The sequence below is a fragment of the Aspergillus sydowii genome (assembly GCF_001890705.1).
Source record: "Aspergillus sydowii CBS 593.65 unplaced genomic scaffold ASPSYscaffold_12, whole genome shotgun sequence".
In the NCBI taxonomy this organism is placed as follows: Eukaryota; Fungi; Ascomycota; class Eurotiomycetes; order Eurotiales; family Aspergillaceae; genus Aspergillus; species Aspergillus sydowii.
This window is the reverse complement of record NW_024467870.1, coordinates 972,602-994,297: the sequence shown is the minus strand read 5'-3', so window position 1 is coordinate 994,297 and position 21,696 is coordinate 972,602. Positions and strand designations below refer to the sequence as shown.

Sequence of the window (21,696 nt, the reverse complement as noted above, 5' to 3'; positions counted from 1 at the left end):
GGGAAAGGAGGGAGAACGAGTGAGCTGCACGGAGTACAGTTGAGTGAGGTTATAACACCTTGGGAATCGAAAAAGGAGAGACTGAGAGGGAGAAAAGAGAGCGAAGAGCGAAGGGAACGGAAAAAAAAAAGTGGGATAGCCCGCGTTGATGAAGAGCAACAAGTGAGGGAATATCCGTGGTAATAATATTTGCTGGTGAGGCAGGGAAAATAAAAACTCCTATAGACCAGCCTGTAATAATAATAAGAAAATATGACCATAGCACTACGGCGTGCGCTTCCCTACTACTGGATGATGTGCGTAAGTAGCTATCTGGATGGGGACCCATGGCAGCACAGCATCGCTTTATTCTACCCCCGCCAGTATCGACTTTTGGGTTGACGCGCTCTTTCAGAATTCAGATAGCCCACTTCCAGTCACATTCGTACCCATGTCAACGCCACAGGTTCACTTCCCGACCTGTGCCATGGCAAAGGGAGCAGCTCCAAGCCTCCAACTCGGAGGAAGCGGCCAGGGACACGCGACGGCAAGCTCCTACATTAACACGTACATAAGGATGGTATCAGGCTACAAGGGGGATGCGCCGACGCAGTGCGTACGGCGCAGGGACCAGGAAACCGTAGTAATACCGTCCGTCGCGAACCTCCGAGGTGACCGGCGACGACTATTTTTGATGATTGTCGCCCAAGTTCCACGGTACAGACGGCGTGCCCCGTCAGTTGAACGCTGATCGATCGGATCCCACCTCTCCATCGAGATAACTATCGACGTCGACAAGGTGCTCGACAAGAGAAACGAAAGTAGTAAGAAACCTTTGTCACAGGCAGCGGCCGGGATACACGCCGCACGGCAGGGATGTGACATGAACTTCCCGCCCCATCCTTAGCCTCCTCCAGGTGCGAATAAACTCGAAGATGGTTGCTCCTGGGCGTGGGCGGGCTGGGATGTGGCTGGCCGTTGCATCGACGCTTATCCCCTTGGTTGGAGCAGACAAGTTACAAAGCCAGAAATTCCGACCATGCAGTTCCAGACTCGCTATGCATCCCACACGGACTGTGCTGGGCAGGTATCGGCGGTGGGTTCGAACCTCTGGAGTTCTGGTTCCTTTGGATCTGGTGCTCAGGAGGTCAAAAAGGGGAAAAGAAAGGACCATCACCGCCAGATAGGCCCTTTGCCGCGAAATTATCTTGACTGAAGCGGGAACCAGAGAACGAAGCTAAGCCCAAGAGTCCCAAATATGGGGCCTGAGCAGGAGTTAGCGCTAGAGTTAGTGTCTTGGTGAGTGCGTGACGATGCATCGAACCTCCATGGAACTGGAAGATTGGCGTGTCACCACCGCAGCCAACATCACAGACAACGGCTGTTGCGAGCACCGGAGAACTTGCGATGTCACAAGAGAGTCTGGAAGAGTCCTGAGACTGTTGGCAAACTCTTCTCAAGTCTCAAGTTCCCAAACTTCTCACAAGCTGGCGAACGGTGGAAACCGCAGTCAGAGCATCCGAGGATAAGACCCGACGCGGTCCACGGCAAGTCAAAGAAGAAGCAAAAATACAATCCCACAGCACAGAAAAACAACTGTGGACGTCAATTGGCAGTTAATCCAGGCACGCCTGGATCGTCATTCGCTTCCACTCCCCGATTTTCAACGTTCTCTCCACCCGAGGCACGAGACAAAGTCCGTGAATGGCCGCCCGGCCAAAATTGTAGTTTTTAGCGGAATCCTGCGACTTGAGGCGATTGTCGCGTCCGTGTCGCATCCTCTTTTCAAAGACGCTCGCAGTCGCGAGACTCTTCGGCACTGCTCGCCTGCTACCGTGGTTCGCGCCCGTCGCTCTTGATTTACTGCGAATGCGATGGGCATGCAGGAGCCAGATAGAGTCTTGGCGGTGGGCAAAGATCGTCCAGTGCCAACTTCAAGAAGCGAGACGTTCAATAATAATACAATGTTAATACGTACAATGTTTGCCGGCCAGCGCTCGGTGAATGGTGCATATTTCGTAGGCCAGGAACAACAATAATTAATGCGCCAACGCATAATCGCGAGCCCCCGAATCTCCATACAATCGGCTCCAACTTCGGATCGGGTGTCAGTCTGTGTGCGCATCGGCAGTTCGCTGTCTACAATTGTCGAAATAATATGATCCATCCAGCGATGGATCTCGCTGGTCCGCTGGATCATCAAGCACGAGACATGTCCAGCCCGGACTTCCAGAAATAGAAGAGACAACAACCTCAAACATCCTGGAGCCAGACACATGCGCACCCAGACGCAGGATGACGCAGTGACACGAGCTGCCGCTCTGCTGCTGGCGATCACACCGCCAGAGAATCAGGTACCTGCAGCCAGCACGAGTCGTTTCCTTTGGATATGTCATCTGTCGCTTGAGATATTGCTTTTTCTTCTGGCTTCTATAGTCCACGACCGCTCTGCCGGGTTTCCTGGTGTTCCCGAGACATCAGACGTCTTTCGATTCCTATCAAAGGAAAGTCCTCCCATCTGTCAGACTGTCACTGTCAGGCTCCCACGCCGGGTCGTTGGGCTGGACTCCGACTCGCGATCGTAATTCCCTCGTTGATCCACACAGTTTCAGTTCCTTACTCCATCAGGATGGGTCTGGAGTCTGGACAACTGACAAACTGACAAACACGTCGCTCTGTCCTCTTGAGCGAGTCTGTGCTGCATAGTTGCGTCGACCGACGTCTGAATTCGAGCTCAAGTGTCAGAGAGAGACACAAGAGACCCTCGTGGACTTTCACCGACAAGGACTGCGAGGTCATACCAAACCACGCACCCCGACAGGTCGAACTCCCAGGTCCATCTCCCTGTGGCAGTGGTTGGACAAGGATGGGCCGTCTTCCCCAGCTTTCACAAGGAATTGCCCCAGGCTGGCAGACACGCCGCACAATTCCCTGGGACTCGGTATTATAGCACTGTCGACAGGGGTCGTTAGTTGTTACCGTCCGTCGTTCAGGGATCGGTTAATGTGGGCGTATCTTGTTTCCCGTCCGACAGGGGGGGTGCATTACGTATTTTGGCCAACCACAGAACACATTATCCGAATTGACTCGTATTGACATCGAGTTACTGCGAAGTTAGGATTCAGTATGAGGACGATCCTTCCCTCGCTGGTTTCCTTAGTGTGTTCGTCGAGTTCTTCCTTCTGGGTAAACCCGACAATCATCCGGCCAGTTGAACCCCCGTGCTCTGCTGCCAAAGACCGCACCTACGTCTCAGATCTGAACCTTAACAGCGCCCTCGGCCGTTCAACCACTTTGAACTCAAGAGATCATGACGGCCGGAGGTCCGGCATTGACTTTCCCATTTAGACATTGTTGTGTGTTCATCACAATCCTAACCGTGGTTTTGGCGAGCTAAGTAGTAGTACTCCGTACTGCGCCAGATGGAGGGCACAGGATACATACACTTCGCAGTCGACGGTTGCAAGTTGTATCCCTGTGGAGTCTCAGCATGTAATCGGGCCCCTCGTATACATAGATATACTACTCATGGTTGCTGCTTGACACAGTGGCCGTGTGTTGTCAATGTGGGAAAAGTTAGGCTCAGCACGCGTAATTCAATTCTGTTTGCATGCACGCATTAAAAGAAGCTCCAGTCTGAAAATACATTCATCCGAACGCCAAATATATATCATATAGGATAAGAACAATGAAGGTGTCGAAGAAATGTAAACTACATAGTGATGGAATAGAAAACAAATAGGTTGAAAAACGCAGCGAGCAGTCTTGTCTACTCATCGCCATCCTTCATCTCCGTGTCCTCTTTTTCGCTGAACAAGCCCCCATCATCGTCTCCATCGTCTCCAGCTGGTTGAGCGGCATCCTCCTCTTCGTCGTCATCGTCGTCTGCAACCCGCCTCGTCACTTTGGCTCTGCGCCTTTGTACGACTTCCTCTTCCCCTTCGTCATCACCACCACCTGCCGGCGTAGCAGCAGCGGGTTCTTCCTCGTCGTCCGAATCAACCACCATCTCAGAACTCTTGTACTTGCTCTGTGCCTTCCCAGCACTGGAAGAAGTACCTCTCGATCTTCGCTCCAGCCGTCTCTTCTTCTTCGGCGCGCTTTCCTCCTTGCCACTCTCATCAGGCTCAGAGCTACGCGCAGCCCCCGCCTCACCCTCGTCGTCATTAATGAAGTCATCCTCCGTGCGGCGTTGCTTCTTCCTCTTGCCTGATGTTGTAGTCTTCTTCTTCCTCTTAACTTTTTCGCCTGTCTCGGACTCAGTCGTCATCTCAGCTTCTTCGCGCGCCCGTTCCTCATCCGCACGCTGGGCGGCTAACTTCTGAGCTTCTTCAACGAGCTGTTGTCGCTCCTCAGCAACACGTTGTTTCCTCTCGCGCTCCTCCTCCTGTGCCTTTTGGACTTGTTCTTCGCGACGGCGGATTTCGGCCTCACGAGCCTCACGAGCTTGCTGAAGCTTAGCGGCATTCTTCTCCTCATATTCCTTCTGGCTCTGGAGGGCTCGATCAAGCTGCTTGATAATCGTCTTGGACATGTTGGCACGCTGTTCGAGAGACTCTGCCGGGTAAGGCGGGTTTTTGACCTGCGCGATACGCCCGAAGGTATCGGCTGCCGTGCGGAGGCCGCCGGCCGCGTCTTGGACGTCTTGCACTGTTCGCTGTGTTTCAGGGAGACTGTAGGTTAGAGAGGCGATTTGGTTTTGGACGAAAGCAACGTTGAATTCTAAGTGGGCCTGGGTTGGTGCGACGGAGTGCGCACGCTGCGCGTAATCCAGTGCTGTCTTCATTGCTGCGAGGCTCATTTCTTGCTTGCCTTTGAGGAGCCAGACGCGACCGAGACAAGCCAGGATCTGGGCGTCGCGGGCCCTGTCCTTTGATAGGGCTGCCTCGTAGTGCTCAATCGAGCGTGTGTATTGACGTAATTCTGCGTAGACGTGACCCAGATTTAGGTAGACGCTGGCATCTTTAAGCGAATCGCGGATTTTGGAGAGTATGTGCACTGCTGTGCTCAAATCCTTCTTGTCATCCACCAGTGCAATTGCAATGCCCTGCGCTGCGTAGGCGTTCCGAGGATCTAACTGAAGTGCCTTATCGAAGAACTCAACAGCACGCTCGTACATCTTGCGACGCTTCTCCTTCTCCTGATCCGTATCGCGCCGCATATCTCTGGCAAAGAGCAGGTGGACGTTGCCCATCCCGGTGAGAGAGTATCGGTCATGCTTGTCAAAGTACTGCAATGTATGCTTGTGATGCCTCTGTTCATGGTCCTCAGCAATGTTTGCAGCCCGTTTCTTGGATTTGCTAAGATACCACCCAAATAAAGCACGGACTTCAAGATTTGTCGAATCGGACTCATAGAGCTTGGCCATCTTCTTGGGCCCTTCGTCTGTTGGGCTACGGCGGAGAGCGAGGTATGTTAATCGCGCGCTCGCCTCTGTATAGTCGTTATGACGTTCCAGGAGACCCTCGTAGATCTTCTTCGCCTCATCTGGCATATCAGACGCCTCATATGCCCGGCCAAGGTTGTAACTTATTGTTGTAACCAGCGCATCAGTGTCAAGCTCACTCTCTTTCTCTTGCGATCGGACACAAGAGTCGAGCGCTGCTTGGAACATGTTGCGAGCTAGGCCCAGCTTCTCGCTTTGGTACATGAAGCAACCAATGTTGTTGAGAAGTTGGGGCGGCAGATTCACTCGAAGTGCAGCCTTGATTTCCTCCTCGTCTTCGACGTTCTCGGGGCGTTCTTCATCCGGTATATCTGCAAATTGCAGTTCTTCCAGTTGCGTCAAGCACTGCATGCTCTTATCAGGAGCAGACTGCTCATACAGCCGGGAGAGATAGACCAAGACAGACTCATCTGGTGTAATATTCTTACTGTCATCCTTCCACAGCGCGCGAACACCCTCGAAAAGGGTTATGGCTTTCTTGATTTCCGCCGATTTATCTTCTTTGCTCCCACTTCTCTGTACTGCGAATACCTCTTCCGCATTGAGAGCTCCTAGGAGCATCATACACTCCGGATTCTTTGTTTGCTGTATGATCTTCTCCAACTGGAATTTAGCCCCGTCATAGTCCTTGTTAGAGACTTGCATCTGTACGGAGCCGAACTTGGCCGGAAGATATCCCCTATCACCACCTCCCCGAGCCTGGTCGGAACGACTGTAGTATTCCGCTGCTTTGACTAAATCGCCCTCGTAATGGCATTTTCGGCCGAGCAAATACCATCCATCGCTAGCTATCTGCATGACATCGGTGTTTTCAATTGATTTGCGAGCAAGGGTATCGACCGTCGAATATGATTTTCTCAAGAGAAAATAACCACCGAATAGAGCGCAGGTCATGGGATACTCCTTGTCCAACTTGAAAGATTTCTGTGTGTATTGTGTCATTGCCAGCTTGTACAAAGAACCGAACGCTGGGTCCGTAGTAGCATGCCGAGAGCTGTCATAAAGGTAGTATACCGCAAGGAGAATGTTGGCAACTTTCGAGTCAGGGTTCTACAAAACGAAGCGGACAACCAAATTAGTTCCATCGCAATGACCAGGAGATACACTATAGTGTTGCAACATACTAGTGCTAGGGCACGTTCCCAAGCAACCTTTGCTTGATCCTTGAAGCCCAATTGCCATAGACAGCACCCGATCCCAATCCGTGGGTCTGGGTCACTTAATCCAGGCATTCTCACCAAGACCTTCTGGTACCCTTCCAGCGCCTCAGCATAACGTCCAAGCAGATAAAGCGCTCTTGCACGCCCAAGAATTGCCATGACGTTTCTACCCCCAAACGCTTTGGACGACTCATCAAATTGTTTGAGAGCTTGTCGCAATGATTCCACTCTCTCTGAATTATCAACGGTTCCAGGTCGTACCGGTCGCGGGGGATGTAACGAAGCGCGCAATAAGGATAGAACACCCCGAGCAAGGAAAAGTGGCGGAAAGGACGGGTTCAATCGTGAAGCTTCGTTGAGTATTCCCGTCGCTTGCTGGATGTAGTAGTCCTTGGTCTTGGCTTCTGTGCCTAAACCACCATCTGATATCACCCGGGGAGCCTCTCGGCCTTTCAGCAAATAAAGCCAACATACCCAACCCAGTAACCCGAGCTTCTCCTTCGTAGCTCCTTGAGCAACTGACGCGAGGCCCTTGTTCAGGATGTCAATCGCGTGGTCAATCTGCCTTTGTTTGGCATAGGCGAGCGCTATGATTACCCAGAAATTCTTCGCGGCCCTTTCGTTCTCTAGAAGCGTGCAGAGTTCGGTCGGGTCGTCGGGAAGCCCTTCAAGGCTGACTTCGACTTCGCTGTCGAGTGTGGATGCAGGAATATCGATGGCAGACGGAATGTCCGAGAAGCGGAGATTGGCCAGGGAACCGGTTGTAGGAAATGCATCCCCGTTCATACCGTTTGCATAGCCATTTTGTAGAGATGCCATGACGGCCGTGTGCGAACTTCTCCAATCGACAGCGCGAGCTTTGGAGCGCGGATATGAAAGTTCGGTCGGAGAATGGAGTACGAGGGCCAGCCGTATAAAAAACTCAACTCATACTTGTTCCAAAAGTCAGATTAGACAGACAATATTCGACGGGTTCTCTGGCTGCGTGACAAAATGAAAGAGTGACAGCGCCTTCACTTGCCTGCAGCTGTTACTGCTCTAGTTTGCGATGAGGACAATGATTTGGGAATTTCAGTGCCTGAGGCCCAACAAGTGGAATTGTGGCTGGTGCACACCGCCGGTCTGTGGCGCCAGCTCCCAAGAACCGGATTTACTTCATGCAAGTTACTTCTTAAAAACCATGGATGTTTTTAAACATTCATCACAACTTCTCTATGATTTAATTGTTCATTACATATAACTCGTGTATATCCTTTTCGTTCAGTGTGTTGACTCCTGCACAGAATGAAAAAGTTTAAATTATAACCCTTCAGAGCCAGTAAAAAAGAAAGTACCCAAATGATCAGTCATAAGGATAGGAGTAGACATTATTCAGAATAAAGCCAAAGTAATAGGCGGAGAGTTCTTCGAAGAGATGGCTCTGACTCTAAGAGCCCGTGTTTAAGAGCCCTGTAAGTTTAGGAACCCGACAGAGAAAAGCGAGGCCGAATACCACCCTAAATATCCGACTGACTTCAGTCCAATGGCCCAAGCGGACATGGGCCTCAGCATACCCGCATTTGGCTGCATCCGACTGGGTTGCATCTCCATTGCCAACCTCGATACTGCCAGCTAGAGTGGATGGGAATCGCCCAGTTTCAAAGTATTGCTCGAGTAACACATCCTTCTCCGTCCAGCGTGCTCTAAGCCAGGCATCAAACTCCTGCTGGTCATCCAGAGGTATATCTCCAACTGAAAAACGCCTCCAGTACATGTTGACGGAAGTCGGTGGGCGTCCTTGTACATACGTTGACCGAAGGGTGAAATATTTATCAGCGTAGCTGCCTCTTCTACTCCACAGAAACAGTATCGTCAGTTACACTTCAGCTATATGTATGTCAGAGAAGCATCGTGACTTACGGAGGGCCTTCGTAGCCAATAGTGCAATCATATACCCAGTCAACGGTTCCTCTCAACTGCTGTAAGCAGAAGAATAAGCCAGTCGAGCGAGGAAGAATTTGATGTTGCAGGGGTGGAAACGAGTTTTTAGCACCATAAGCATCGCTTCGTCGTTTAGTGTTCAGGGAGAGGTTCGTTCCTTCCGGGAATATCAAAAGCCACATTGGATCATATTTCGGCGAGCCCGAATCAGAACCCGTATGTTGGGTTTTCAGCTTCTCTAAGCGGTGTTGTAGTCGTGGTTTATCAGATAGCCATTTCCGAGCCATGAAGATGAAGCCATAGAACGTCATGCCCTGACCTATGACGGGTATATATTTCAGGGACTCCTTAAGAATGATGAAAATGCGGCCATGCATCATGTTCGCGTACGCAATCCACCAAAGGTAAATCCAATCGGTATACACCTGGTGGTTCGCAATCATGACGAGTCGCTCGGGAAAGGTTGTCTTTAGACGCCCATCGCTGGCAATGTGAATGTGCCCGCGTACACTTTCGTCGCCGCTAACCCGGACATAAGTCGGGCAGCCCCATTCGGTAAGGGCTGTAATGACCAGTCCAAAAGATCTTTTGGTGGATGCCATCCAGGCGTAATAATAATGTTTCTTGATCAAGTACAGAGGGGAGCCGATTAACTGCGTTAACAGAATAACAACGCAGCAGCAATTGAACCAGGTTGCGAGAAGCAAAGAACGCAGCACCTGCATGGGTATCCCATGCTTGAGGCGTGGCTCAGAATCTCTAGAAGCATGGGTGTGTTCTTTCGTGTCGGCCGCCGGCTTCCGCTGTCGAACCTCTGTTCCGTTCATGATGGTGGGGGATCGTATGGATGGGTGGGAACTAAAGCACGACACTGTCCTTCTCCAGGGCAAGAAGACTGCAACCACAGTTAATTTGAATTCTTGGAGTGCATCACGCGACCATTCTGCGGGAAACAGGTGTGTCCAAACGCATGGTATATGGGTGCAAACAGCGGTGTTTACTTACAGGATGAAATACTATAAGAATAGGTCTCACACGAACAAGACGGGCGAAGAACAAGAGAAGGGATGGATGGGCGAGGCTAGGCCATTTCATCCAGGAAGAAGAGAATGGAGAAAATGCAGGAAGGACATCCCAGAAATCACATCGAAGAGTTGAAGGAGTTGGGAAATCCAAGCATTGATGGATGACGGCTGATGCACCCGATCTTGTGGACAGGCTAACATCGGCTAGCAAGAACAGCAGGCAGGCACCGTGGATTGTGCCATGACGTTGGGAGCTGCTAACTTTCCTTCGCCCTCAGGGCGGTCAGAGCCCGAGATCGCCGATCATTCTGGGGAATTGGAGGCTTCAACTCTGCACTCGATCAAGCAGATGTCTCAGCCTTGAATTCCCCAGTGGAGGCTTTATTTTTACCTCTTGCACGCATCTTGGTTTTCTCTCCCCCATTCATACAGGAAAGGATGACCGCTTCTCGAATATAAGTGCCTCCCTCTTGCCAGGCCGAATCCTATCTCAACTGCTGCACTAGGAAATGTCAAGAGAAACCCCAAGCACGACACTCTAGATACCACAGGTTGACGATTAGACCGACACTCTTTTAATGATAAATTCGGCGTTTTGCCAGCCCCAGAAACCAAGAGTCGAAAGTCACCACTTTTGGCACGATGCGGTCGGTGATAAATCGGCTGCAATCATTGAGGATCAATGCCACACGACAATTATCATGGACTCGGAACTTTTCAAGCTCCCTGAAACGACAAGAAATTCGAAACGTTGATACTCTTCCAGAGCGATTAATTCCTAGCTATCATGGTGTGCATCAGCTTTGAAGACCATTACGTTCCTCGCTAACAAACGGTTAGAGTCGAACGAGAACGATCTCCTTTCTCTTCAGTGGCCCGCGGCCCCCAGAAACATTTTTGTCGTGAAGAAAGACTGTGCGCCAGAGGTCACCCACTCGTTAATTGAATTCATCAGGTATGGCTTACAATGTGCTGGGAACGCATACGCTAATCTTTTTCGGGCATCTAGTCACACAATGTCTACATATCCATCCCTTGGCATCATTTTAGAACCGAAGGTTGCGGAAGAAGTACATTTGTCGTTGCCGTTCCCCGTTTATTCGGCTCCCTTGGAGAAGCTGCCCTGTGCATTACATAGGAAAGTGGATCTCAGCGTCACACTAGGCGGCGATGGAACGATTCTGCATGCTTCCTCCTTATTCGCTACGTGCGTCAATGTTCCGCCAATGCTGTCGTTTAGCATGGGTACGCTAGGCTTCCTTGGCGAGTGGAAGTTCAGTGAATATAAGCGTGCATTTCGCGAAGTGTACATGTCCGGTGCAGGGGTGGGAGACCGCGCCTCTGTCCTTGGAGTTCCTCACTCCTTAGGTGCCGAAGAACAATCAGAAGTGATTACGGGATGGTCGTCGGTTCGCGGCAAATCTATGGGGTTCAATCGAGGAGCCCGTATTCTGATGCGGAACCGCCTTAAAGTGGCGTTGTTTACCGCCGATGGAAATCCCGTTGTAGCAGATAAGTGCTCAGAACCTGCTCAAGGTATAGGAAGTGAGGGACTGTATGTGATGAATGAAATACTCATCCACCGCGGAAAGGAGCCGCACCTTGCCATTGTGGACGTATATGTGGGAGGAAGATTTCTCACAGAAGCTGTGGCTGACGGCATCATCATTTCCACGCCGACTGGAAGTACAGCATACAGTCTTAGTAGCGGAGGTAGTATCGTTCATCCTCTTGTGCCAGCAGTACTTCTGACACCAATCTGTGCTCGAAGCCTCAGCTTCAGGCCCTTAGTTCTGCCGGCTAGCACACCAATTACGCTTCGTCTGAGCGAGAAGAACCGAGGACGGGAACTGGAAATCAGTATTGATGGTGTCAACATGACTCAAGGGATGACAGCCGGAATGGAAGCTCGGGTGTGGAATGAAGAGATGAGGCACGGCAAGAATGAATGGCAGGGCGGGGCACCGTGCGTGATGCGGAGGGTCATGGGCAGCGAGGCTCATGATGGCGAAGCCCATGATGGGTGGGTAGGAGGGCTGAACTCATTGCTCAAATTTAACTACCCGTTCGGGGAATAGCAAACTAGCAATGGATGGAGCTTTGGTCCATCTCTGTATAGTAGTTACTTGGGGCCCTCGGGGGGTTCACCGCACTCAACTACTCTGTATCTATATTATTCTCTAAGTAATATCCTCAACAAATAACCCCTTCACGAACATCTCCATAGAGAACTAATTTTTCAACCATCCAAGAGCACTCTCACGTCAACAGCCCCTTCAAAGCTCAAATTTCATCAATTTGACCAAAAAATTGATTAAGGGGTGAAATCGGAAACCTGTGGACCTTTCCTATGAACCAATCTTTTGGTGGAGCACTGCCAGTACGTATCCGTACAACAATAATGCATCTCTGACCCAAGCTTCAAAATATACTGCAAAGTAAATATAACAAAATTCTGGACAACCAAGATCCGAATTGCTGTTATATGTATACTATCTAATATCCACACCGCTTTTCCACCACAAGTGCCAGATCCGGGGCTTTTCAATAGCCTGCCTGGACATAGAATATCAATAGCAGGCCTTTAGCAGTGGGAGCTCTCCAGCTATCCATCCATGATGATAGACTAAACAGCGAGAATTCCGAAATCCTGATCAGATCGCTGTTTCAATCGGCGAATCAAGGTGAAACATAGCTCTTCGGTCTCTGCTCGGAAGTCCCAATTGACTAACAAATCAGGATTTCGGACAATAATAATGAAATGGAATCGAGCCACCATTGGGCGCAAACTCCTTCATTGGAGATAGAGCCCAGAATATCCTCCTGGGACTCGGATGCTATTGCTGAGTCTCCCTGTTCCATGTCAATCCCTTGCACACCAACAGTTCGTCTCACGCTCGGGTTCTTTTGGTTTAAACTTGCCAGCAGTTATAGTTGTGTGGATAGAAGGTGTCTGAAATGATAAGCATTGGAATAGGGAAATATGACAATAAAAGTATGAACTGAATGAGCAAAGGCCAGCAAATTAATAATAGGGCGTTGGCGGCAAAAGAAAAGGAGTCTTTCCTCGAAAGAGCCGCCGCCCCCTTCAGGGATTCTGGAGCCTCGCACCCAAGTCCAACCAGCGGTGGTGAAACCTCCCAGTTGCCATTCATCTTCTGCTCTCGCTTCCCTCCTCATCCCTCCCGACCCAAGGCTCTCTAAGGCTCTCTACCTATCTTGAAAAGGCCCTGAAAGTGTCATTTTGAAGAGCGCTTTTTATTCACCTCTTTCCCTCTTTTCTATCTACGTCCTTTGTTGTCTGTCGTTTCCATTTTGCCCACCGCCGGTGTCCCCCCCACCCCCCGCTCTTTATTTCCCAGACACCCAAATTGGGCCCCTGCTCCTCCTTCACCGCGTCTGATCAAAAGGAGAATTCGAGACGTGCACCTCGCGCTCGAAGCATCCTCGCAAGCGCGGGGACTCTTTCCTTGAGACTCGAGCGTGCTCTGACAAAAGCGTTGGTAATCCCGGGTTCAGGCCCAACCCCTTTTGTTAGCCCCCGTCGACCCAAGCATTGACTGGTTGATCCGGTTCCCCTGTGGCATTGGATCCAGGTGCAAATGCGCCCCAAACCTTGGATCGCAAGTTTAGTCCTGTCGCAGAACCTCCATTTTCAACCTCCTATACTTACTAATGATCTCGATAGTTACAAGTGCAGTTTTTGAGGCCTTTACCGACTCTCCTCGTTCGGCCAGTCTTTCTCTCCCGTCTCTGAGGTGATCCCGCCTCTTGGGACGCCCGCCATCCGAATCATCACCCAAAATGGCTTCCTCTTATGGAAAGTAAGTCAGCACGGCCCTTTTCCCGCTGGCTGCCCCTGATCGCAGTTGTCACAATGGCATGCGACACATAGAAACATATATTTTGATACCTTCAACGGCAAACCAACTGACCAAATTGTCTAGCGGCATGTATTCCGCAGACCAGTTTATGAATCCCGGGCCAGCCCCTCGCCCACCCACCGACCGTCCTAAACTTAACCTCGCCCCAAGCACCTCCGGTGTAGCAACATCGTTTGGCCAGATGAACATTGACTCTCCGAGCACCCCGACGACCGCTAATTTGTCGCTGTTTCCCAACACTAGCAGCCCATCTCTCGTTCGGACCAAGACAGATCAATCAGGACCAGCAGGGTACGGTGTTGTCAAAGAGGGATATGTACGCTGTAAAGAGGATAAGTTCTTAGCAACATGGAATCAGCGATTCCTGATTCTTCGCGAATCTCGCCTGGATTTTATGAAAAATGAGGCCGGAAAAGTGGTGCTCTCCATTCCCTTATCCGCGGTCACAGGCGTCTCTCGTTCGGAAGATACACGGATGGCGTTTGAAATCATTCGTTTAGCCAACCCCAAAGATGCTACGTCCAAGTCGGCCCTACTTACTCGCGATATTCCCACAAAAAGCTTGACCTGTGAGGTCAGAACGGATGAGGAGATCTACGACTGGATCGACAAGATATACGAGCGCTGCCCCGGAATGGGTGGTGTGAGCAATCCTACAAACTTCAGCCACCGCGTTCACGTTGGTTTTGATCCGCGAACAGGGGCTTTTGTTGGTCTACCCCCAGAGTGGGAGAAACTTCTGACTGCGTCTGCAATTACTAAAGAGGACTACAAGAAGAACCCGCAAGCTGTGATCGAGGTGCTTGAATTTTATTCTGACATCAAGATGCGTGAACAAAACCCACAATACTACGCCGGTTTGGGCAATGCATCTGGTCAGGCGAAATCATATGGCAACAATTCAGTAGGCGGTTCGATTGCCCCTCCAAGGCCACCCCCACCAGCCCCTGCGCAGCGTTTAGACAGTGGCCAATCATACTCTAGCCGCTCTGCATCTTCTGGCCACACTCCGAGTAAATCCGGTTCAGATAGGGCTACGGAACAGCAACAACAATTAGAAAAGATGAAGGAAATGGCTGACCAGGAACGCCGACGAGTAGAGGAGGACCGCCGTAACAGACAGCGCGAAGAAGAGCAGAACCGGCTTGAACAGGATGCCTACAACGCCTCTCTTCCCAAAACTCGTGTACCTCTCGCCAAACAAGAACTCGGAGGATATGGAGGATCTGAGCCATCAATGAATGACCGTTACAAGCCGAGCCGCCCTGCTCCGCAGGCCCCAGGCTCTGCCCGCCAGCCTCAAGATACCTCCCGCCAGTTAACAGCTCAACGTCCGGCACCATCGCCACCAACAACTTCGGGACAAAGGCCTGGAGACTATTCGTCCAATGGAGCATCGCGGGGCCCAGGGTCACGTTACGATGATCAACCCAATGGCAGGTATCCTCCCCAAGATCCTCGAGCTCAAGCCTCAGCACCCCGCGGTCAGAATAATGGCAAGCCGCAACAGGCACACGGCCCTCCTCCCAGCAAGCTTCCTGCTCCTGTGCAGCCCGTAAAGCCTTTGAACATTGCCAACAAGCAAGCGCCTAAGAATAATGCCCCAGATGGCGTTCGACAGGCGGAAGCTGCTCTGACTAAGAAGGCTGATCCCCATAAGAAGGAGGTCCGCATGTCGGCAATGAGTGAAAACGAGGTCATGGATAGGCTGAGGTCCGTCGTGTCTAAAGACAACCCAAACGAATCCTACAGCAAGCAACGAAAAATCGGGCAGGGTGCCTCTGGTTCCGTGTACGTTGCGCGGGTTAAAGAAAACGCGACTTCTGGCGTCGCGCGGGAGCTGTATCGCCAGTACGGCCCACGTTGCCAGGTTGCAATCAAACAAATGGACCTGCGTAGTCAGCCTCGCAAGGAGTTGATTGTTAACGAGATTATTGTCATGAAGGATAGCCAGCATGCCAACATCGTTAACTTCTTGGACTCCTTCCTGCAAGAGCAGAGCAATGAACTTTGGGTTGTCATGGAGTTCATGGAGGGTGGAGCGCTTACTGATGTTATTGACAATAATCGTGTGATCCAGGAAGACCAGATTGCTACAATCTGTACAGAGGTTAGTATCGTATGTTCTCGTTTTGACTGAAATGTTTATCTGACGAGCACATCAGACTTGCAAAGGATTGGCACACCTGCACAGCCAGAGTATCATCCATCGTGATATCAAGAGTGATAATGTTCTTCTTGACCGCGCTGGCCATGTTAAAATTAGTAAGTTAACCGTCCCCATTAGCCGGCACTTATTGGAGGTGCTAACGAACTATACAGCGGATTTTGGGTTCTGTGCTAAGCTGACCGAAACCAAGAATAAACGTGCTACAATGGTTGGTACTCCATATTGGATGGCACCCGAGGTTGTTAAGCAGAAGGAATATGGCCCTAAAGTTGACTGCTGGTCGTTGGGCATCATGGCTATTGAAATGATTGAGTCTGAACCCCCATACTTGAACGAGGAACCCCTCAAGGCTCTTTACTTGATCGCTACCAATGGCACCCCTCGACTCAAGTCTCCAGAGAAGCTCAGTAAGGAGCTTAAATCTTTTCTCAGCGTCTGTTTATGTGTGGCCGTGGACAGTCGTGCCACGGCGCAGGAGTTGCTGGAACATGATTTCCTCAAGATGGGCTGCAGCCTCGCCAGTCTCGCAGAGTTGCTCCGCTGGAAGAAGAACACGGGCCAGTAGTGATTTACAACTTCTCCCCTTTGGGCCCCAAGTCCCTCAGACCGATCGATTTCTCATCTCCTTACGATTTACACGTCTTGCTCCCACGCACATGTGGACGACATCTACGCGTCGCTGAAACTTACGACATGTGAACAATTTCTGCTTTGAGTGATATCCAACCCGCTAAACTTCTCACTCTCCTCGCCGCTTGGCATTGATAAATTTGGCGTTTTCTTTTGGCGTCTATTCTTGTTTCGTTCCTGCTCCCTTGAAACCCCCCCGTTGACATGAATGAGCTTGGTTTTGCTTTTTGCGTCAGCGTCACCCCCGATTACCTTGAATGGTTAGGGTTTCAGTTCCAATCCGGCAAGGAACTGTCCTATATCTGTGACGCTGATTATGACCAGCGTCCCCACGCATGGCGGCTGCGCATTCTGGAAACGCATACCCATGACTAAAAATGGAATATTACCCACACATTTTCTGCTAGCGATGAGTCGACGGAAAGAAAATTGTTTATCGCCAGCACCTATCTAGGCATTCAGAGAGCAACTTATAATACATAGACCCATTGATGTCCCGGCTAGGATGTAAGAATGGGGATAGAAGCAATTTTCTTCATGAAGATCCTTTTTCATGGCATAATAACACTCTGTATCTCTCGAAGCTTTTCCCAACATCTAAAAAGAAAGAATGATAGCATGAGTAATAAACGTACAATCGTAGGCATGCATACATATCATGATACAAGAACTGATCTAACTAAGCCATAACGTGTACTATAAAGGACCATGGAATCCAGGCATACAAATAATACAGTCAAATTGAGAGGAAGATAGAAAGAAAAGAAAAGGAAACATACTGCGTTATGATTCTCTTACTCGGTCGAATCAGCGCTCGCCCCTTGATCCTCGCCAGAGAGACTAGGTTGGGGACACAACTCCCGAACGAAGACCCCTTGAAGGATAGACTCATCTTCATCTTCCTGTTCTTGGGGATCCCAGAGCCCGGCGCTGATGAGCTGAGTTTTCCACGCCAAGCGGTCCTCGGTCGAGAGATCTGTCCACAGTCGAGCATGGTGGGTTGTTTTATGTGAGTTTGAATCTGGTTCTACTTCCGAGACCTCCTCCGGAAGCTGAGAGTTGGGGTTGGGTGTGTGTGGCTCGACGAGGAGTTCATTGTTTGATGGATTGCAGGATATGAGAATGGACGTTTCCGAGTCCGGGATAATATCGCGGAGTAGTCGAGGTTGTGATTCACCCGGCTCGGCGTTTGTGTTTTGAGATGTTTGCTCAATTGGTGATGACGTGGGAGGAGGAAAGGGAGGCGCGTTGTATGGCTTTGCAATAGCAGATCGGATATCCGGCGGTAAATGCTCCGTGATACCAAGGTACGGAGGCATGACACCCCGGATTTCCGTGATGGCTTGGAGAAGGAATACAACCAACGCAATGGAGAGGACAGAAGCGAGGGCCCCAGCGAGACCCGTTAAAAATTCGGATTCACCTGGTCGGACAAGGACATAGCGAGGATTGTGGCTTGAGGGTGGTACTGGGGATAGCGGAAATGTATGCACGACGACGGTATTGCCCATGCTCACTGAGGCGAGCTTGACGTATTGTGGAGGTGTCTCCGGAGCGACCGGGCTCGGGGATGCGAAATGAGAGAAACATATCCTGGTCATTGAGAAGGGATGGACATCACGAAGGGTGGTATAAACCCGGAAAGGAGTGTACCCTGCACTTGTGCGGTGTTGCCGGCGGGAATCGAAGTCTACCGTTAGGACCTCGAGGGATTGATCACCGCCGGAGATTGCGATTATTGATTGTTGTTGAGCATCCGAATTGGCGCCGAGGTTGCATACATCAAGGCCAAGACCGAGTTTGATAGATTTGCGAAGCTTGTATTGGCGGATGACTGTGGCTTGCGTAGAAGGGGATGATATTGTTGGGCGCAGATCGAGAAGTATGAGCCCGCAACCTTTGCGGTCTGGCGCATTCTGCAAAAGCAATAGCGTTGTAGGGGAGAGGAACCGCAACGCACGGAATTTCGCGCGTGACCTGTTGCTTTTTGTGTTGGCTGGAGGAGTATACACGCGTTTCACATCTGGTGCGGCGTGCGATCGAGTCTCCGGCGAGATGCGACACGTGAAGACATCAAGACCATTGGTATATGCCACCGTGAAAGTGCCGTCATCATCATCCCGACCCGTAATATCAATATCCTCCGCCTCCTCATCACTGTTCAAACGGATTCTTCCAACAACATCGCTTTCTCCTGGCTCCTTCGTGTTCGCATTGAAAAAGACAATCTCGCCTGACGGTGCCAATCCGGTCGTAATCGCCGCAACCCGGACAGCACCCTCTTCCTTCCAAGGCGACAAACGCGTGATTCTCTGATACGTATCTGTTGTTCCCTTCGGCCCCGCAACTGTTCTGAACAACGACTCTTGGGATAGATTGACTGTTTGCCCTGGCTTACTCTCTGCGGGGAGTGTAGATTCCTTAAACCCCGTGCGGCGTGGAGGATAATCAATTTGAAAAGATCGTAGGTGCCGATTTCTATTTTGTTGTTGCAGGGCGAGGGAGCTATTTATGCCGGCGAAGGTGACTATAGAGGTGTCATTTGACTGCGCCGCAGCCAGGGAGGTCACTGAATCCTCATCCCGCGAGAGCTCAACGTCAACGACCTCGCTCAGTTCGCGGCGTTTGAACGCGTTCAAAAGAACCTATACAACTGTTATTGAAAGCCCACATTAAAATGAGAATGCATGGGATCTTGCAATTTTATTTCCCACGCCACTACGACTTTCGCCGCCGCCGCCCGCAACAAGAAGAAAGGCATTATTGCGCGGGTCGAAATCGGCAGCGAACAGGGGACAGGAGAGGGTAATTTTGGCGGAGGAAATGTTGGACGCCATCTTCAGGACTTCCTGAAAGTCCAATGACACATGTACAATTGCTTGACGATCGGAAGGTGGGATGAGGGAGCGAAGACGAAGATGAAGCCAAGTTGGCGAATGATGTTCGGGGTGGACGGGGAATGACGTTTCGGCCTGGAACTCTTGGCATACATTATTCTACGCTCCCTACAAACAATATTGAACATTTTCCTATGGCCTTATGCCCAGTTCGAAGAACTCATGAGAGAAGATCTGATTTCGAAATATTTCTAGCCGAAGTTCCTGACCTAGTCCACCTCTTGTCCAGTGAACTCTGGCAACCGCTTCCGCACATCCGCCCACGTCTCCTCTCCTTCCACCAGGGACTTCAGGGCCTGCAGAATCTCATCCTCGCTCGCGCGCACCTGCTTGGTAGAGTCGCGGTCGCGCAGCGTAATAGTGCTGTCCTTGACGGACTGGAAGTCGACCGTAACACCAAATGGTGTCCCCAGCTCGTCATTGCGTGCGTATCGCTTACCGATACTCGCTGATGAATCATCCACGCGGCTGGAGATGCCCAATCGTCGGAGCTTCGTCGTCAACTGTTGCACCAGAGGGCGGAACGCGGGATTGCTCGATAGTGGCACGAGGAGAACTTTAGTAGGGGCAATAACCGGGGGAAAGGATAGAAGCTAGATATAAAGTAAGATAAGAACGATTTGGTTTGGACAGGGGATCGGGAACTTACACCGCGTGCTTCATCACCTTCACGGTACCAGTAGACGTGCTCCATAAGACTGTATAGGATACGGCCGATACCGAATGATGGTTCGATAACATTGGGTGTGTACTCGCGGACATTCTCAACACGCGTGCGCTTCTCGATAGTGATAATATCTTTCTCCAGCTCCACCTTGCCAGACGCAACACCAGCGACATCCACCTCAACCTTGCCGCTCTTCTCCAGGTCAAGAGCCAATTTCTCCCGGAGATCCTGTGATAAGGCATCAATGGCAGCCTCGACGGTCTTGCCATCCTTCTTGAAACGAGGACCGAATTTCTTCTTATCCAAGTCGATTTGCCATTCCTCGACCTTCAATGGCTCTGCACGAGTCTCACGAACTACAAGGGGGGCTCCAGTCTTGTTTTTGTGCACATTCAGATCATAAGCGCTGCGGTCGGCACATCCAACACACTCAATCCAGCCATAGCTGGTTAGCAGTTCAGCATCCCAGCAATCACACGCATAGTGGGCCATCTCGTTAGCCATGTGCTGGCGGAAGCGGAGCTTGGTAGAATCAACACCGATCTTGAGGAGGAACAATTGAATGCGGGCAAGGAAGTATCCGAGTGTCTCATTATCTACCAGCCCAATCTCAACAGCTTTTCCGACTGTCATTGTGTCAGTTTTAGTGCTTCCGGACAGCTGCACGTCTCGGTTAAGGAGGGTCAATTCAATATCTTTAACTTCATCGAAACGCGCATGCTTCTTTCCACCCTCCGGATCCACGAAGTGCTCGATCTCGGCCATGAGGAATTCACGAACACGCAGGAGACCGGCACGTGGTGAAATTTCATTCCGGAACGACTTGCCAATGGATGCTGAGGCGAAAGGCATCGCCTGCTGGTTGAACTCAAGCAGTTTCTGGAAGTTCAGGAACTGCCCTTGTGCGGTCTCGGGGCGTAAATAGCCAGGCATGTTGCTGCTAGGCCCAATTGAGGTCTGAAACATCAGGTTGAAAGAAACGGGGGGGAGGACATTGCCTCCAGTAACGGGGTTTCTGATGTCGTACTTGGCAATGATTTGCTCCAATTGGGGGCCGTCAAAGTTATCAATCTGCGCCAGCACTTCCTCATAATCCTTGACAACCGCATCATCAAGCTTAACAGCCTCGCTCTTGGCCTTCTTCTTCTTCTTCGCTTCCTTCTCTGTGTCGACCTCAACCTTCTGGCCACGAGCCTCCTTGTCGCCCTTTAGACGAGCCTCGAGCACCTCCTCCACCAAGTGGTCTGCACGGAAGATTTCGCCGGTCTTGGGGTCCTTGCACATCCAGTCGGCGAACTTCTCGACGTGGCCACTGGTCTTGAGAACCTCCTCCGGGGTGAGCATTGTGCAATCGACTTCAAGCATATCCTCCTCCAGCACAAAGTGTTTCCGCCATGTCTCGATAATGTTGTTTAGAACGGCGCACCCGGGGGGCCCATAGTCGTACAGGCCGGAGACGCCTCCGTAGATCTCGAAGGAGGGGGTATAGAAAAGGCGACGGCGGAGCATAGAATCCAAAACGGCACGGTCAACGGCCTGACCGGCCTTGGTATTTAAGGTGGCCATCACGGATTTCTTGTTTCGTGACTCCTGAAGAACGGCGCGAAGGGAGGGAGACGTGGAGGAAAAGTGTTTTCTGCTGGCGGGGTACCAACAGGAAACAATTCGGCGGGGAAGAAAAGAAAATCGAAAAGGCGCTTGAGTCATCCGCTGACACGTGAGCCGTTCCTTGATAGACTCAAGGAGGCTGGATCCGGCCGAAATTAGAGGAAGAGGAGGGTCAATATGGATACAAATATAAGCATGAAGTATTAACGAGCGGACATGCAAGAGAATGCGCTCAATTGCTCGCTTTAGACAGTAACAGAGTAAATTATTGAAGCTTCCAGGGGCATCAAATCGAGTCAGTCCATACAAA

At 50.8% G+C, this 21,696-nt stretch overlaps 4 protein-coding genes across 4 annotated transcripts; 2 read left to right on the top strand and 2 right to left on the bottom strand.

The window, feature by feature from the left end:
• Positions 1–3,748: 3,748 nt before the first annotated feature.
• Positions 3,749–9,332, bottom strand: ASPSYDRAFT_60995 (putative RNA polymerase II transcription elongation factor (Ctr9); the record flags this gene model as incomplete). Its single annotated transcript, XM_040849925.1, has 5 exons — positions 3,749–4,227; positions 4,285–6,475; positions 6,550–7,506; positions 8,099–8,414; positions 8,485–9,332. 5 exons carry the CDS (start codon positions 9,330–9,332, stop codon positions 3,749–3,751), a joined length of 4,791 nt encoding a protein of 1,596 aa, XP_040699104.1.
• Positions 9,333–9,891: 559 nt separating this feature from the next.
• On the top strand, positions 9,892–11,776 carry ASPSYDRAFT_49492 (NADH kinase POS5). Its single transcript, XM_040847843.1, has 3 exons — positions 9,892–10,320; positions 10,371–10,485; positions 10,540–11,776. Exons 1-3 carry the CDS (start codon positions 10,173–10,175, stop codon positions 11,606–11,608), a joined length of 1,332 nt encoding a protein of 443 aa, XP_040699103.1. The 5' UTR covers positions 9,892–10,172; the 3' UTR covers positions 11,609–11,776.
• Positions 11,777–13,481: 1,705 nt separating this feature from the next.
• On the top strand, positions 13,482–16,149 carry ASPSYDRAFT_159648 (serine/threonine protein kinase CLA4; the record flags this gene model as incomplete). Its single annotated transcript, XM_040842845.1, has 3 exons — positions 13,482–15,524; positions 15,580–15,679; positions 15,737–16,149. The coding sequence occupies 3 exons, from the start codon at positions 13,482–13,484 to the stop codon at positions 16,147–16,149; spliced, it is 2,556 nt and encodes an 851-aa protein (XP_040699102.1).
• Positions 16,150–16,579: 430 nt separating this feature from the next.
• ASPSYDRAFT_1160678 (uncharacterized protein) lies at positions 16,580–21,344 on the bottom strand (the record flags this gene model as incomplete). The annotated part of the gene is made up of 3 exons (XM_040840082.1): positions 16,580–18,859; positions 19,330–19,704; positions 19,761–21,344. The coding sequence occupies 3 exons, from the start codon at positions 21,342–21,344 to the stop codon at positions 17,009–17,011; spliced, it is 3,810 nt and encodes a 1,269-aa protein (XP_040699101.1). The 3' UTR covers positions 16,580–17,008.
• Positions 21,345–21,696: the final 352 nt, after the last annotated feature.